At 43.2% G+C, this 15538-nt stretch overlaps 1 protein-coding gene across 1 annotated transcript; it reads left to right on the forward strand.

Moving 5' to 3' along the window:
- Nucleotides 1-5406: 5406 nt before the first annotated feature.
- On the forward strand, nt 5407-14825 carry LOC125432492 (WAP four-disulfide core domain protein 5-like). The gene is made up of 4 exons (XM_048496049.1): nt 5407-5491; nt 9469-9606; nt 13185-13325; nt 14707-14825. Exons 1-4 carry the CDS (start codon nt 5407-5409, stop codon nt 14721-14723), a joined length of 381 nt encoding a protein of 126 aa, XP_048352006.1. The 3' UTR covers nt 14724-14825.
- The last annotated feature ends 713 nt before the right edge of the window (nt 14826-15538 follow it).

Genomic DNA, 15538 nt, shown 5'->3' on the forward strand with positions numbered 1-15538 from the left:
CCACAGCAACGCGTGGCCGGGCCCCACTAGTGCTATAAAAGCTGACAGCTCCTTTAATTGATCCACTTCAACTATATTTTGACAGCTTAATTACAGGACTGGAAATGCTTTGCTTGCATATGCTAAAAGAAGGCATGTGGGGTAGAGGTTACCTGAAAATTTAGACTTTGGTTGTATCCTTTGTGAGACAGAAGGTCTGCTGTTGTGACTTGTTGTGACTCAGCCAAAGAGTTAGAGGTTGATCTTCCTGTGTTCTTTTCTGCCCTCTTGTGATAGGTAGGCTGATGCTTCAACCTTCCCTGAAATATATAACACACAAAATCAAGAGAACAATCTCTTGCTATGTGTAAGGAACTCTGTCTCTGTCTAAATACATTGATATGCCCACTCACATGTAAACTGAAGATTAGAATGCCCTTTGTAATAGAAATGGAACATGTGGGTGAGTTGGGGATAAAGTTTGCACCTATCAAGACTTCATTTCACTAGGCTCCACTATTTTTCCAGCTGGTAAGAACAGTGGTACCTAAGTAACTTACCTCTGATATCCAAGGAGGAACTGATGGATGTGCTCTTAGAAAATTAAAATCTTAAATACTTAATTTTTGTTCAAGCAAGCCTTCTAATTCCTCCACGCAGATTGGAAACAAGATATTTTAGGTACATACCAGAAGCATATGCACATATAGAAATAAATAAGGATCCAGCAGTTAGTGAGTGTGCATGCAGAGTTTAGCACCTCTCACAGTTTTCATTTTAAGTCAGCCTGTTCCCTCACCTGCCATTTGAATCAGTATCCTGGCTGTTGGAACTCCAAACAAGAAAAACTCTTTACTGTAACACATCACTTATAGGAATTCCAAATGTGCCCACAAGTTCAAAATGGTTCAGGACCCCTGCCATATAATTTAGCTGGTTTGGGCTATAAGCCTCATCAGTCAAGACATTTCCTCCTTCTCAGGAGATATTTTCTTGTTCAGCTGTTATTTCCCCAATTCCCCAATCCTCCAATGAGGTTTGAAACATTTGGCTCCAATTCAGTCCACTTTGAGAAGCACATTATTTCCTCCACTATCTTGATATTTTGGGGTATAAAGATTGCCCAAAGAACTCCAGCCTTTGGTGCAGTTATTGGGTCCAGCAACTGGCTCCCCCTTGTGGGAGTACCTAGTCCTAGTGCAATAGTGGAGAACCTAAGGCACTCCAGATGTTCATGGACTACAATTCCCATCAGCCCCTGCCAGCATGGCCAATTGGCCGTGCTGGCAGGGGCTGAGGGAAGTTGTAGTCCATGAACATCTGGAGTGCCATAGGTTCGCCACCACGGACCTAGTGGGAATATATGTGTGTCTTCATCAGTTATTGAATGCAGTTGCCCCAAAGACTGCACACCTAATGGAGGAAAATCATGCAGAATTAAAGGGGGGGGGGGGCGTGGGGAGACCTAGCATTTGGTGGCAAGATACATTGAAAACAACTCATGAGGAAAAGGTTGAAGAAAGTTGGGAAATGAAGGAAGGAAAATTTGCATAAAAACTCAAACTTGTGCAGTCCAATTGAGCATAAACCAGAGAGATTATAGGACCTTTTTTTTTTGTCTCTTCCAGGCATGTAAAAAATCTCTGAGACTTTTTGTGGCTGTAACACTGCTATAAATCTCTTGAAACTACTCTCAAGGCTAAGCTATTTGCTGCAGGCAAAACACCTGCTTCTCTGATTTCTTTCTCATCTCTTTCTCCCTTCTCTTCTGACGTCCTCAGAAATTTCTTTTTTCCTCAGCAACTCATACAATTCATGGACAAAAGCCCTTTCCTTGCCAAAATCAACCAAGAATAGTAACTTCCTCCTGTCAAGTTTTAAAGAGAATGCTAATGTAGTCTCAGCTAATGGGTTCAATGGGGCAGAACTTGGAAGGAGTTCTGCAACAAGTAAATTTTAAACAAAGTTGTTTACTTTTCCTTAACTTACAACACTCATCGTGTATTAACATTTAACATAACAACTTTCCAGTTTTTTAACTTGAACTTACATTAAGGTTTGGACAAACAGTCTTTGGAAACTGGTTACCTCAATTTTATTTTGTATCTGGTCTGGAAATGTATTATCTGGATTTTATGTTTTAAATCTGATATTTTCTGGTCTTTGACCGAAATAAAATATTGATTGATTGAACATAACAATTCAAGGTCCTGTTTAAGTTTCATTTCACGTCCCTCTAATTACAGTCTGATAATACCAAGTCCATTTCTCCCTGCAAGTGGGTGCTCATGAAGACTCCAGATGCTTGGTGTTCTGGATTTGAGATGATGAAGGTCCCCAAAAGAACTCTCACCAATTACACACACAAAGCCCTGAAACAATAAATTCTAACATTTACAATATAGCAAAAGAAACATCACCTCCTCATTAGTTCCCAACAACATTGCAGTTACCTTAAACAAGGTGTTAAGAGCTTATTATAATAATCTATCAAGGTCCCAGCCTTGCTTGCTTCATGAGTTCTGCAGCCTTCTGCTTCTTTCTGGCTCCACTCCTTTCTGGGTCATCTTATTCATAATATACTCATCACACTAACACATTTTTGAGGTACAAGCTGGTTTGAGAGATGGAACAATAGGGTTGCCACCAGTGCAGATGTAACCCCCATGCCTAGAATGGGTTGAACCAGTAAGGGGGTGGAGACTCAGAGCAGCAGAAAGGCTGCAGAGCTCTTTGGAGGAGACAAGGCTACCAGACTCGGACCTTGATTTCTATAAGCCCTTAACACCTTGTTAAGGTAAACTTCAATATTGTTGGGAACTACTGGGAAGGTAGTTGTTTGTTTTTTGCTATGTTGTAAATGTTGGAGTTTATTGTTTCAGGGTTTCTTTTTGTGGTTGTAATGGGTGAGAGTTCTCCTGGAAACCTTCATCATGTTGCATCCTGTTCATCAAGCCCTTGGAGTCTTCAGGAGCCAACCCACTTGCAAAGAAGAATTGGACTTGGCAGTATCAGTAGACTGTAACTAGAAGGACTTGAAATGCAACCTGAACAGGACCTTGCATTGTAATGTTAAATGTTGATGTTTAATGTTATTTGTAAAGAGAAGTAAACTGTTTTGTTTAAATTTGGTTCTTTGCAACTCCTTCCAAGTACTGCCCCACAGAACCCACAAGCTGAGGTTACACAGACATAGCTAATCTCTGTGAATTGCCAGAAATTTTACAGTGAACCCAAATAGTTTCCAGAAATTTCTAGAGTCATGATTTCACTTCCAGGTTTTCCATGGAAGTGACATACCATTGTAATGCTGCTGGATATTTTTCACTTTATTTCCCTTGTGCTGGCTGTTGGTGCAGCAATGGTCAATGGACATTGGGGGGCTGGAAATCTCCCCCCCCCCCCCAACATGCAAATGGCAAGCCAATGGAAGGATCTTTAGGCATTTCTGCTGTAGTTTCCTTTACATTTTGTAAAAAAGGCAGCCTTTTTCATCAAGGCTGGATAAAGTAAAGCTAGATAAAGCCAGTCTGATGTGATATGGAAGATAAAAGTGGGGCAGAGGCCAGGCTGCTCCAAAGATCCTTCTCTTTCCAGAGTCTTACGGTATGTATCTCTCTCTCAATTACCAGACTCCTGTAGATTTTAATATGGAAACCATAATATAGAATTCCACAAAGATTGTGTAGCGTATTACTGAGACCCGGCCAAATGTTTTCAAGTGTAGTTTGTTTATTATAGGATTATATTCCTATGAGGGATTGGTTTTTGTTACATGGAGTCGAGAGTTCAAACAGTTATGTTCTTTACAGCAAGCCGAAATACCTCCAGTTCAGTCCTATGCAGAGTTATTCCAGTCTAAACCCATCACAGAGTAATGCTGGTTAACACAGAAGCTGAGGAAGCTATTGAAAGTAAAGAGGCTTCATTTAAAAAGTGGAAGGAAGGTAAGGCCCCCACAGTCCTATGTTACTGTCCTTACCTACCCAGGATATCAACCATTTCACAAAGCCTATGGACCTGGTTCTAGGATGTCCAGGTGGTGCTTAAGAGCCGGGTGATGGCTGGAGATCTCCTGCTATTATTACTGATCTGCGAAGATCATGGGGTCCTTACTTCCCTGCAGAGTTGGATAGGAGGAATATGTCAATCAGCAAGCCCTTAGCACCAGCCAAGCTCTTGTTCCTGAAACAAGATGGCTGGAACCTATTTCTGCTGCCTCTGACACTGTTTGTACAGCAGCTACAGGGGCCAGCAGGGATCACTGGGATCCCGGAGGAAGAAGGCAGCACGGTTCACATGGAAATGAGAACCACACAGCTGAGAATCCCCCTACCCAACAATCCCCTTCAAGAATCCCCCCACCTACCTTCACAGCATGGTGGAGCGTTTTAGAGTATCTCCTCCAATGGCGGCCGCCTGGACAATCCACCATAATGGTGGAGGGAAGGGGGTGGGGAGCGAATGCTTCCTGCTTGCCGTAGTTTGGATAGTGTTTGCAATCTGGGTTTAAGGGGAAAAGTCACAGAATTCGTGATTTTCATTAAACCCGGGTTCTGGACACTAAAACATTAAGAGCATTTGGGGGACAAGTTCTGTGGGAATTCCTCCCCAAAAAACACTTTAAAAAGGGCCTCAACCTTTTTATGTGACCCATGCTGAATCAACCAGTCCCCCTCCCCTGCAACATTTACATAGGAATAGACTAACGTGGTAACTGCCAGAGTGGAACTAGGATGACATCAGCAGTAGTCTGGAAAGGTTGCCTTCAAGGAACCAGTCAGTACTTTCACGCAACTGTCCATTATTCTTGGCTTAGTTTAGCCTTTTAGCTAATGTCACCACGTATCCTTTAACAATTGTGTAATTATACAGTATGCTTCAGCATCTGCAATGAGCCATTCAAAAATGAAAACACAGTATGTGAAACAATAAGAGAAATGAAGAGTCTTTCTTATTCTGGTAAACTAAAGTTGTCAGAAAGATGCAAGTGGCGGCCTTTGACTTCTCAAGTGACGGTTGCCAGCTCCAGGTTGGGAATTCCTGGAGATTTTTTTTGGGGGGGGAGCCCATGGAGGGGCAGGGTTTGGGGAGAGGAAAGACCTCAGAGGAATAAAGTTCATCCTCCAAAGTGGCCATTTTCTCCAAGGGAACTGATAGCTACTATCTAGAGATCAGTTGTAACTCCAGGAGATCTCCAGGCCTGCTCTTATTTGGATGTTAGCAACCATATCTCAAACAAAGACTCAGCAGATTTACACACTTTCCAAGAGTGCCCAAGATACAGCATGAAACAAAGAGTCAGATGGCTGGAAATCAGCCAGGTAACTCCTCCTCGTCCTTCCCCCTGGCCCCACCTCTCTTTTTTGAAGACTATAAAATCTTCTTTAGACTTAGTTCTAGCCAAATGAATCTCAGCCTGACAAAATGATGAAGACCTTTGGCATCTTGCTCATCTTGGGTCTTCTACCTCTGTGGACAAAGCTGTCATCTGTGCACGGACATAAACCGGGTAAGTGTAGTCCACCTCAAGGTGCTTTCTCTTTTATCCAAAGGTGAAAAATAGACAAACCTAGTCATTTTGGAACATAAAACTGAGGGATTCATCTCAGGACATTTCTCTGGATGATCTTTGTGTTTATGCATCCATCAGTCAACCTCATTAGTAATGAATCTTGAAAAGCCAGGTTATTTTTTAAAAAATGATTCTTATTTGCTTTGTGTTTGACTGGTAGTTCTAATGTCCCTAGGTTCTCAACTCAACACAAATTCTTTTGGTTGTACTTTATTGTTTTATAAGTTATTTGTTTGAAATCATTATGAGGGTTATTTCTTGTTACAGTTACATTGTTATAAAAAAGCAAAAGTTGTATATTACCTATTATTAGGACCAAAATATCACCAAAAATATGTGTCATTAAACAGTCTACAAGTTTTTGAGCTTCCCACAACTCTTAATCAGACTGGATAGTCAATTTAAAAAGAGAGAGTGAGGAAGAGAGCATACTGGTTCAAGATATGGGGAAATATTCAAGAACTAATTTAAGATTCCTCCAGCTCAGGTAAGTTTTCATATGATTATCATTGTAGAACATACAAGAAGACCATCAGATGGTTCCAGAAAATAAAGCTTTATTATTATGCCAGTGGGAGAAATGGGGTTCATATCCAGTAGGCATTTCTCCAATAAGTCGTTCAAAAAGCAAAGTATTTATACACTTGTATAAGGGTATGAGTATGCTGTTCCATATAATGTCATATAATGTTATTCGCAATCATGTCACAAACTGATTGGCTTCCTGTTTCTCATATACCAGTAACATTACTACACATGTCAGAGACTTTCTTCACCATGTTGCAATTACCTATTGCACATATCTGCGTATGTGAGTCTCACTTAACACTTGTGGGTTCCTAGCAGTCAAAGGTTACAGAAGCTAATTGCTGATTATCCATTAGCCCTTATATATGATCCACACTATCACCCTTATTATACTAATATGGGAACAGAAAATAGCCTGAATATTATATTTGATATAAAAGAATAAGGAATCTATATAAACTGAAAATCAATGAGTCTCTCTCTCTCTCAGTAGTAAAAGATAACTTGTTAGCAAAGTTACAAAGTAGGAAGATCTTATCATATCACTAAGGAATTTATAACATCCTGGAACAGGACCCTAAAAACAGCATCTCTTAGGCCCTTTCCGCACGGGCCAATAACGACGCCCTGGGGATGGCAAAAACGCCGTCCCCAGGGAGCCGTTTGCACAGGCGGTGCTGCCAAAACATGGCAGCGCCGACCTGGCTCCCTTCCCCCTCCCCCAGGGCAGCCTCAGGCCGCCTCCAAAAACCTCCCTCCGAACACAGCGCATTCCCGGAGGCGCGGTGCGAACGGCACCGCCGGGAATGCGCTGTTTTCCCCGTCCCTCTCCCACTCACCTTGTCGCCGTCGTCGCCCTGCTGGCCTCCGAAGGCCCTCCCTCGCTGTCCTCCGACCCCTGGAGGTCGGAGGGCAGCGTGGGCGGGTCTACGGAGGCCAGCAGGGTGACGACGGTGACGAGGTGAGTGGGAGAGGGACGGGGAAGAGGCGGGTTGGCTGGGCGACGGCGCTTCGCGGCGGAAAGGGCCTTAGAGTCAGCTAAATAGGGAAACTTATTATAATTATTTTAACTGTTTTTAGTGAATAAGATGTATGTGAAATCATTTAATCATGGAAGAGGTTACTTTGAACCATAGCCCTCTTCAGGAATGTTGGAAACTGGATAACTTGATTGAAAGGTTGAAAATAGTTTTATTGCCTGACCTATGGAAGGAGCTATTAAGTTAGACTAGCAAATTTGTGTTTGTGTTAAACTGTTAGACTAGCAAGCTTTGATTTTATGGTGGAGGGCATGTACACAAGAAGATCTGATGTATGCATTTTGAAACTATAAGAACCGAGATCTGTGACTGGTAAATTGTGTCTCTAGCATAGAGCACCCTGTACAGAGACTGAATCTGAACAGTAAAAATACTCTCTTTAAAACCTAAGTCTTTGGAAATTTTCTTTCTGTCTTTTAAACATAACTGATCTGGATCCGGAAGGGGTTCTGGTCCAACATTTAAGATGTTCTTTGTAAAAAAGAAATCCCTTTTTCACAATTAGGGACTGAAAGCATGGCAAGTCACTTAAAGGGAGTAAAGAGTAACTCAAGGAAACATATTGATTATAAAGAGGTAAAAGCCTTTGAGTTTAAAAATACCTTTTCTTATTCTATTTATACACCCTGTTTTTAAAAGTCATAGTAGCAAAAATACATATTATTGATATTTGGAATGGTGATAGAATTTCAGAAGTTTGATTGTTATGAGGAAATAGCTGACGTTCCAGTCATTTTCCTGCCTAAGCTGTCTTTCCAAAAAATAATGTTTTAAGATACGGATCTCTCTCCAAGCCAAGCCAAGGCCCAAGGCCAGGAATTCATGTGGCATCTCTGCTATTTCTATGTCCTCGTTGTATTCTTCTATTTTTAAAAAGGTTAGAATGTTTACTAGTATGTGGGAGACTGAGGTGCACACTTCCACAATGGCATGGAACCCCGCCCAACTAGCTAAGGTGGCTATGGCTATTATTGGCTGGCACATACAGAGCCCTTCATGGCCTTGGCCCTATTATTATGGGTCCTTATGGGACTGCTATCTCCCCATGCTCCACCATGAAAATTTCACTCAAGTCAGCAGGGGCTTCTGATGCGAATGAGTAAAATCAACAACTGCCTCCATTCTCCATTGTGACCCTAGTTTATGGAATAGCCTGGCTGAGGAGATCAGGAAATCTCTCACTCTTTTGCAAACTATGCAAAACTATTCAAGATGACTTTTCTGCTCAGGTCATAGGGCTGTACTGTATAACATAGTTTTACAAACTTGCTTGGATAAATGATTAAGGATTGTGGTCTATACTGCTCTGGTTAGCTTATTGTAAGTAGGATCCTGTGTATGTAATTTCTGTACTGAAAGATATGAGGCCAGCCAAGCCTAAAAAACAAGGACTGTATATATCGGGAGACAAGGCAATGAGGTATAAGCAGTTAGTTTGAGTGTAATTTCAACAGATACTTCATAAACCGTTCATAAAGATTATTCATCAAGATATATTGTGGTTATTTAACTGGATAGAAAGGTAATAAACACACATATAATGAGAGCATGTCATAAACATTGTCCATGAGGCACGAAACCTGCAATAGTCATATGTGTTCCAGTCAGTAGAAAGAGTCAGTATCTCCAAAATTCAATGAATCAAAAATATTAAGATGAGTTGTGGTAGTTGACAGCAACACTCAAACTAACTGCTTATAACTCATTGCCTTGTCTCCCGATATATACAGTCCTTGTTTTTTAGGCTTGGCTGGCCTCATATCTTTCAGTATTGGTTTGACTGTATATATTTGCTGATCTATGTAATTTCTGTGCCATTTAATGTGAATACTTAGGTTATACTCCAGTTCTTTCTTGTGTTTCTGGACCTCTAGCATTCTAAAGAATTGGTTATTGAATGCCCTATTTTTTGTGATTGAACTGGTTTTCTATATGTATACTGCCCTGAGTCCTTGTGAAATAGGCAGACTATAAATAACATATACAAAATAAAAATCTGTGTAGTCTTGAGATCAGTTGGTGTGACTGAAGATTTTCCAGCTGAGAGCCAGGACCAGCTGTAGTTCCCTCTCATGCACATGTGTAGTAGCTATCCATTTTTGTTGCCACACAACATGTAACATGGTCCCTAGACACCATTTAGTAAGTGATGAGTTATGGCTACAGGATTGGAATAATTGCTCACCGGAGATACGCCTGGTTCTTCTTCCTACTGACCATCTGAACAACAGGAATCCCAATGTGCATCTCAGGTTTTATTCATATATTAACAACTTTATCCAGATGAGTTGTGCTTTTGAGGAAAAGAAATGATAAATGCCCTGCTCTGATATCTTCTGATCACAGGATACACTTGGGTTTGCCCACGAACTCCTTATGTATGCATTCGAGCAGAGCCTGATGAGTGTAAATCTGATTTGACTTGCAAAGGAAGGAAATGCTGTGATTATGCTTGCGCAAAACGCTGTGTGGAACCAGTGAAAGGTAACTGAGAATATCTGCTGCATTATGATTTTGTGGAAGAACCCCTCTAAATCTAAGCCCTAAATCTAAGATTATTTTGTCCTTGGATATGGAAACAAGTAAACATGAATTTCAAATTCTGGCTCTCTTCAAGCTAATTCCTGATTGTGACAATTAACTTGAGTGTCTCACCAAACCTTGAGTCCAAGATGTCAAAACAACAACAACCCAATATGAACTATTTCTATCATTATTCATCACTAACAGAGAATTTTCATCATGAACCACAGTCCTACAGGACCACTGGTGGCTAGAAGCCAGCAGAATGAAACCCCAACAACTCTGCCAATGCCTCAGGACCACTCAGCTCAGAGCATTCATCAGCAGTGACAATTGGGGTCAGCTCACAAACTTTTCCTCCCACACAACTGACAGTTGGGGGAGAATGCAATGGGTGAACCCCATTGTCAGCTCCATTGAGCTGACACTGCAGTGCTGGCTTGGAGCTCCAAAGAGCTGCTCAGCTGGGCTGAGGGCAATTTTCACTCCCTAGCCCACTCCTGGTTCTAGGCATGCTTTAAAAAAGTAACTTAAGTCTGTGCTAAGATCCATATGCCAAGAGCCCTTTAGGTCTTGTCCTTCAGCTCATATCAGCTCTGGTGTAGCCTCTTACTGGCCCCTTCCGCACGGAGGCGGAAGGGGTTGGGTCGGCGTAAACCACGCCAACCCCACGATGCTGGGACCGTCCGCATGGATGGTCCCAGAACCGGCTGGGACGATGGCGCCGTGGAGCGCCGCTGCCCGGCTGACCTCGGCGACGCGCCGGAGGGCAGGGGACCAGGTAAGTGAAGGGGGGAGGGGGAGGGCGCCTTGGAGCCGCTGCCGTTCGCACAGCAGCGGCTCCAAGGCGGCATTTCCCAACAACCTCGCTCCCCGAGCGAGGTTGGGAAATGCCGGCTTCGTGCCGGTCGGGCGACGCGAGGGCGGCACGGCTGCGCAGCAGCTGCACCCCCTGTGCGAATGGCTCCTTGGGGATGGCGTTTTTGCCATCCCCAAGGCACCATAAAACGCCTGTGCGGAAAGGGCCACTGTGAGGTATTTACATCACTGTAAGTTTCCAACCTCACTGTATCAGAGGCACAGACTGAAGATCAGGGAAGGCCTATAGATAAGGATGGTGTACTAGATGACTTATCAAGAGGCCTGATCACTTATAGGGTTTGTGTCAGCAAAGGAATATCCAAAGGAAGGTCCCCTCCTCCATCCTGTGGAGGACTTGGTGTCTTGAATAGTTCCTCATGACTGTCTGTTTGATGTAAAAGAATTAGAGGGGAAAAAACAGTTGCTAGAAATTCTTCCTACAGGAGGAAACATTAAACAGATCAAGGAAACCAGCAGAGCTGATAAATGAATGGCATTCAGAGTCCATGTGGATTGGGGTGTTGTGTGGTTTCCAGGCTGTATGGCATGTGGGTTCTTGAACTCCTGGGTAGGAACTGGGGGGCAGCTGTGACTCGGGGTGAGAGAAATGTGAGGATGATCAAGGTGAGCACGAGACATTCATGGCAGAGAAGACATTCCTGGTTCTTTTGGCAAATCAGTTCCCTTCCTTCCTTCCTTCCTTCCTTCCTTCCTTCCTTCCTTCCTTCCTTCCTTCCTTCCTTCCTTCCTTCCTTCCTTCCTTCCTTCCTTCCTCCCTCCCTCCCTCCCTCCCTCCCTCCCTCCCTCCCTCCCTCCCTACCCACCCAAAGGGAAAGATTTGGGCTGCACATTTCTCATTATAACTTTACAACAAAAACAACTACACTTTACCAAAAAAGCTGGAAGACATCATTGCACTATAGCAATCTATGGGGGAAAGTGAGCCTGTAGGGTCTGAGAACAAGATAACAGTGTTGATGAAGGATCTGCAAAAATGTGTGCCATCACCATAGCAAGAAAAAACGGGGGGTGAGTGTAACCTGAAAACAAACACCACCATGATTACACTGTGTGGCTCACAGCCAAATTGCTGAATTACTTAAAGGAATTGCTTTAGGAAAAAGGAGTGTCCCTTGAAAAATTCAAAACACAGAGCAACTCTAGTTGGACACTAAGGTCTTATATTGAGTGAAGCTCTCAACTATGCACATCCAGACAGCCTGAATAAGATGTCCTGGGGATGCTAACAAAGGCATCCAGGGAAGGCACTCCACAGAGAGGAATCCCTTCAGCTGCACACAAAATGTCAGGCACAAGCTGAGGGTGAAACTGACCAGAGAGCAAAACGGTCAGGCAGGAAACAGTCTCTTTTCCTCTCTGATGGCTTCACTATCTGGAAAGCACATCAGACCTCTTTTTAAGATGTACCCCAGATGTCTTATTTTGGGTGTGCGGAGTGAAAAGAGGCAGTCACCTCTTTTTAAGATGTCCCACAGACATCTTTTTTGTGCCATGAGGAATGAACCAATCTTAAGTGAAGAAACACATAAACTCTATATACAAAGTGAATGTGGCTCTAAGAGCTTCAACAAAGTACAAAAAGATTAAAGACCACTGAGCGTAGTTGGCACCCAGGTAGATGTCTGACCTCGCCGATGCTTCCAGGGCTTGTGGTTTATACAACAGCTATGTGGCTGCTGAGAGATGAACATGCAGACTACAGTCTGGAATGAGATTATAATACTTTGTTTCCTTAGAGCGATGGGACAGCTGAAACCTTGGCCCTTTCTGCACAGGCCTCCGGGCGCCCTCACACCGGCAAGAATTCTGCCGGCGTGGGGGTGGAGGCCGTTCGCACGCAAGCGTGCGAGCGGCCCCAGGGGTCGGAGGACAGCGTGGGCGGGGCTTAGGAAGACAGCAGGACGACGACAGCGACGAGGGAAGTAAGAGAGGGATGGGGGAAACAGCGTGTTCCCAGCGGTGCCGTTAGCACCACGCCGCAGGGAACACGCTGTTTTCTCAAAAACACCCCTTTAAAGGGGTGTTTTTGAGGACGGCCTGACGCCGCCCTGAGGGAGGGGAAGGGGAGCCAGGTCGGCGCTACTGCATTTCAGCAGCGCCGCCTGTGTGAACGGCGGCCTGGGGGCGGCGTTTTTGCCGTCCCCAGGCCGCCGTTTTTGGCCCGTGCGGAAAGGGCCCTAGTTAATTTGAGAGAACCGTGTATAAACCGCAAGCCCTGGAAGCATTGGCAAAATCAGACTTCCACCCGGGTGCTATCTAGGCTCAGTGGTGTAAAAAAAAATATTGTACTGTGAAAGATGTGTGCCTTCCCATCTTGATGGCCTCCAAACATGTTTTGACTGTAATCTTTCCAAGAATATCATACCAACAAAGCAGAGGAAAAGAGAGAAGCAGGATACATAAAGGATGGATTTCCCCCAAAACAGAACTCCAGTCATGAATCCAAGGTGGGACAAAAATCTGTGTCAAAACTGTTCACAGCTGGAAGGCTTGAAATTACACTGTACAGAGTCATTTTCTTGCATATAGAAAGAACAATTATCATTCAAACGTATTGATTTTTGTAGCCACTGATTTGCTTGATCTATATTTTGAGGCATATGATCTCTGACATTTATCGAGTCAGGATATTATACTGTGATCTTTTTGAATTACAGAAAAGTATGGCGTGTGCCCACCAGATTATACCAGATGCGCTGCTCTAGAATCTGATCAGTGTACATCAGATTCTGATTGCAAAGGAGACAAGAAGTGCTGTTTTTGGCAATGTGCACATCGCTGTGTGCCTCCCTTGAAAGGTATCCACACACAATGAATAGCTCTGCTTATGTGCCTTTGTTGCAAAGAAAACTCCATTCCCTATGACCCCTTCTGCACAAGCAAAATAATGCGTTTTCAAACCACTTTCACAACTGTTTGCAAGTGGATTTTGCTATTCCGCCCAGCTTCAAAGAGCACTGAAAGCAGTTTGAAACTGCATTATTCTGCATGTGCGGAATGAGCCTATAAGGGAAAAAAACAACTACGGATAATTTCACATCAAAGACTTAATGCTGTCACTTTCTGTAATGCAACTATAAAAGCTACACTGGCTAGATTGTACAACTGTATTCTCCACCACACTAGGCCCAGTCACATATGAACTACATACTATGAGAGGGGATCAAGAGGGGGTTTAAGTGTCTCCTGTCAAAACACCCAACAAGTATATTTGTGTAACTTCTATGTGGTGGTATTCCTCACAGTGCCCAACAGCACAGAAATACACCATTAGGTACTTTCTACATTTAAAATTTTTTATTTTTTAAAAAAAATAGTAAATTAAGCCAAATCAAAACAAGGATCTAAAACACAGATTACTATATATGTCAATATCAAAATATACATGCTCTGGGAGGAGGCTCCCAATATGTTGTATTAACAGGGATTCAAGCCATCTTGAATATGACTATGGAAAGGCAGGATATAAGTACTTTAAATAAATAAATAAGATGTTTGCCAAAATAATGCAGTCCAACGGGCAATTTGAATGTGAAAGACAGAGAGAGACATTGTCCAGTGAAGCCAAATAAGCGAAATAGTGCAATGCAGCCTCATCTATTAAATTGCAATTAAAAGACTAAAACAGTGGAGCAGCTGGATGAAGTTGTCTACCCCAGACCATTTTGCTTCTGGGCCCTGTTGTTTTCTTAAAGATTTTATTATATTGTTTTCCCTTTGTGAGCCCACCTGATGCAGGTCCCTGGAGAGGCAGCATTAGGAATGCCAGCCTCCAATTGATACCTGGGGATCCCCCAGAATTACAGTTCATGTCTACACTGCATGTCTAGATCAGCTTGATACTTTGTAGGGGGAACGATATGGAATTGTATTCCAGAAAGTATTCCCTTTCCTTCCCAAAGTCCATCCCCAAATCTCCAAAAGTTTCTCAATCTGGATCTGGCAACCACATTCCCCCACCCACCACTGGTGACCAGGGGAGACCTTATAACCCTAGGTAGCATATCAGTGTTATAAATAAATAAGTGAGCATGTAAACCCGCCCAACATACTAAATACCAAAGGCAGAGGTGTTAGGTGCGCTGGCTCTTTTCCAGGTAGTCTTTGAATCTACATTTTACTTTTCTATATAAATCACACGGCATTTTTTCCACTTTATTTTTCCAAAATAATTTCCAGGTGAATCAATAAGCTGAAGACATCCTCACAGAAGAAAAAGAAGTCAACATGTCACTGACTTGGGAATAAAGTTCACCAGTTCATCCTCATAAATCATCTGAAGGAACTCACTATCTAGTAACTGCACAATAAAAAACATTACTTTGGAATGTGTGGCCAATTTTTGAAAGATGTGGTAAAAAATATTCCTTTAACAGTCTGGTGGATCATCACCTTTTTAAATAATGTTATTTTAATTATATGGGAATTCCTGTATTTGAGTTCCCAGAGAGGCTTCCCAGCTGGACAAGGAGACTTGCAAAACAAAACAGCCTCCCTGCTGCCAAGAGACCTCTATGGAGCTGAATGGACTTCCGACCTAAAAAGGAGCTCTTAAGTCTGAATTCCCTGTTGCTGGAGTAAACTGGTGAATGGCCAGGAGGAAGGAATTTCTCCCCTGGCCATGTCCTAGGCTCTTTCCGCACATGCAGAATAATGCACTGCTCCTGCAAGTGGATTCAGCCCCCTCCCTCGGATGGGGCTCATACTTGGGAATTAACAGAACAGTGTTCTAAAATAAATTCTAAAATAAATACTGTTGAGCAGAATTAAGCTCTTGGGTACTTCCACAGTGCCGTGGAATCCCAGTTCTGGTCAGGGCTACTGTGGTATGGTGGGAACAGGAACTCCTGCTTTCCTCACGGGCCATTTTGCCAACCTGAAATGCTGCAGGAAGGCATTATTGGCTGGCACACACACCAGTCCTGTTTTGGATCAGTCCCCCTTTCCCTTGTGCCATGATGACCAGAATCAGGTCCCTGCCATGCTGTTGGAAGGAGTTCCCCAGTGGCAT

This window comes from Sphaerodactylus townsendi, linkage group LG05 (genome assembly GCF_021028975.2).
Source record: "Sphaerodactylus townsendi isolate TG3544 linkage group LG05, MPM_Stown_v2.3, whole genome shotgun sequence".
NCBI classification, from domain to species: domain Eukaryota; kingdom Metazoa; phylum Chordata; class Lepidosauria; order Squamata; family Sphaerodactylidae; genus Sphaerodactylus; species Sphaerodactylus townsendi.

Excerpts from the sequence above, each read along its gene's own strand:
- LOC125432492 (XM_048496049.1), top strand. The coding sequence starts at position 5,407 with ATGATGAAGACCTTTGGCATCTTGCTCATCTTGGGTCTTCTACCTCTG. Across the intron at positions 5,492-9,468 it reads TGTGCACGGACATAAACCGG|GATACACTTGGGTTTGCCCA; the intron begins GTAAGTGTAGTC and ends TTCTGATCACAG. Across the intron at positions 9,607-13,184 it reads CTGTGTGGAACCAGTGAAAG|AAAAGTATGGCGTGTGCCCA; the intron begins GTAACTGAGAAT and ends TTTGAATTACAG.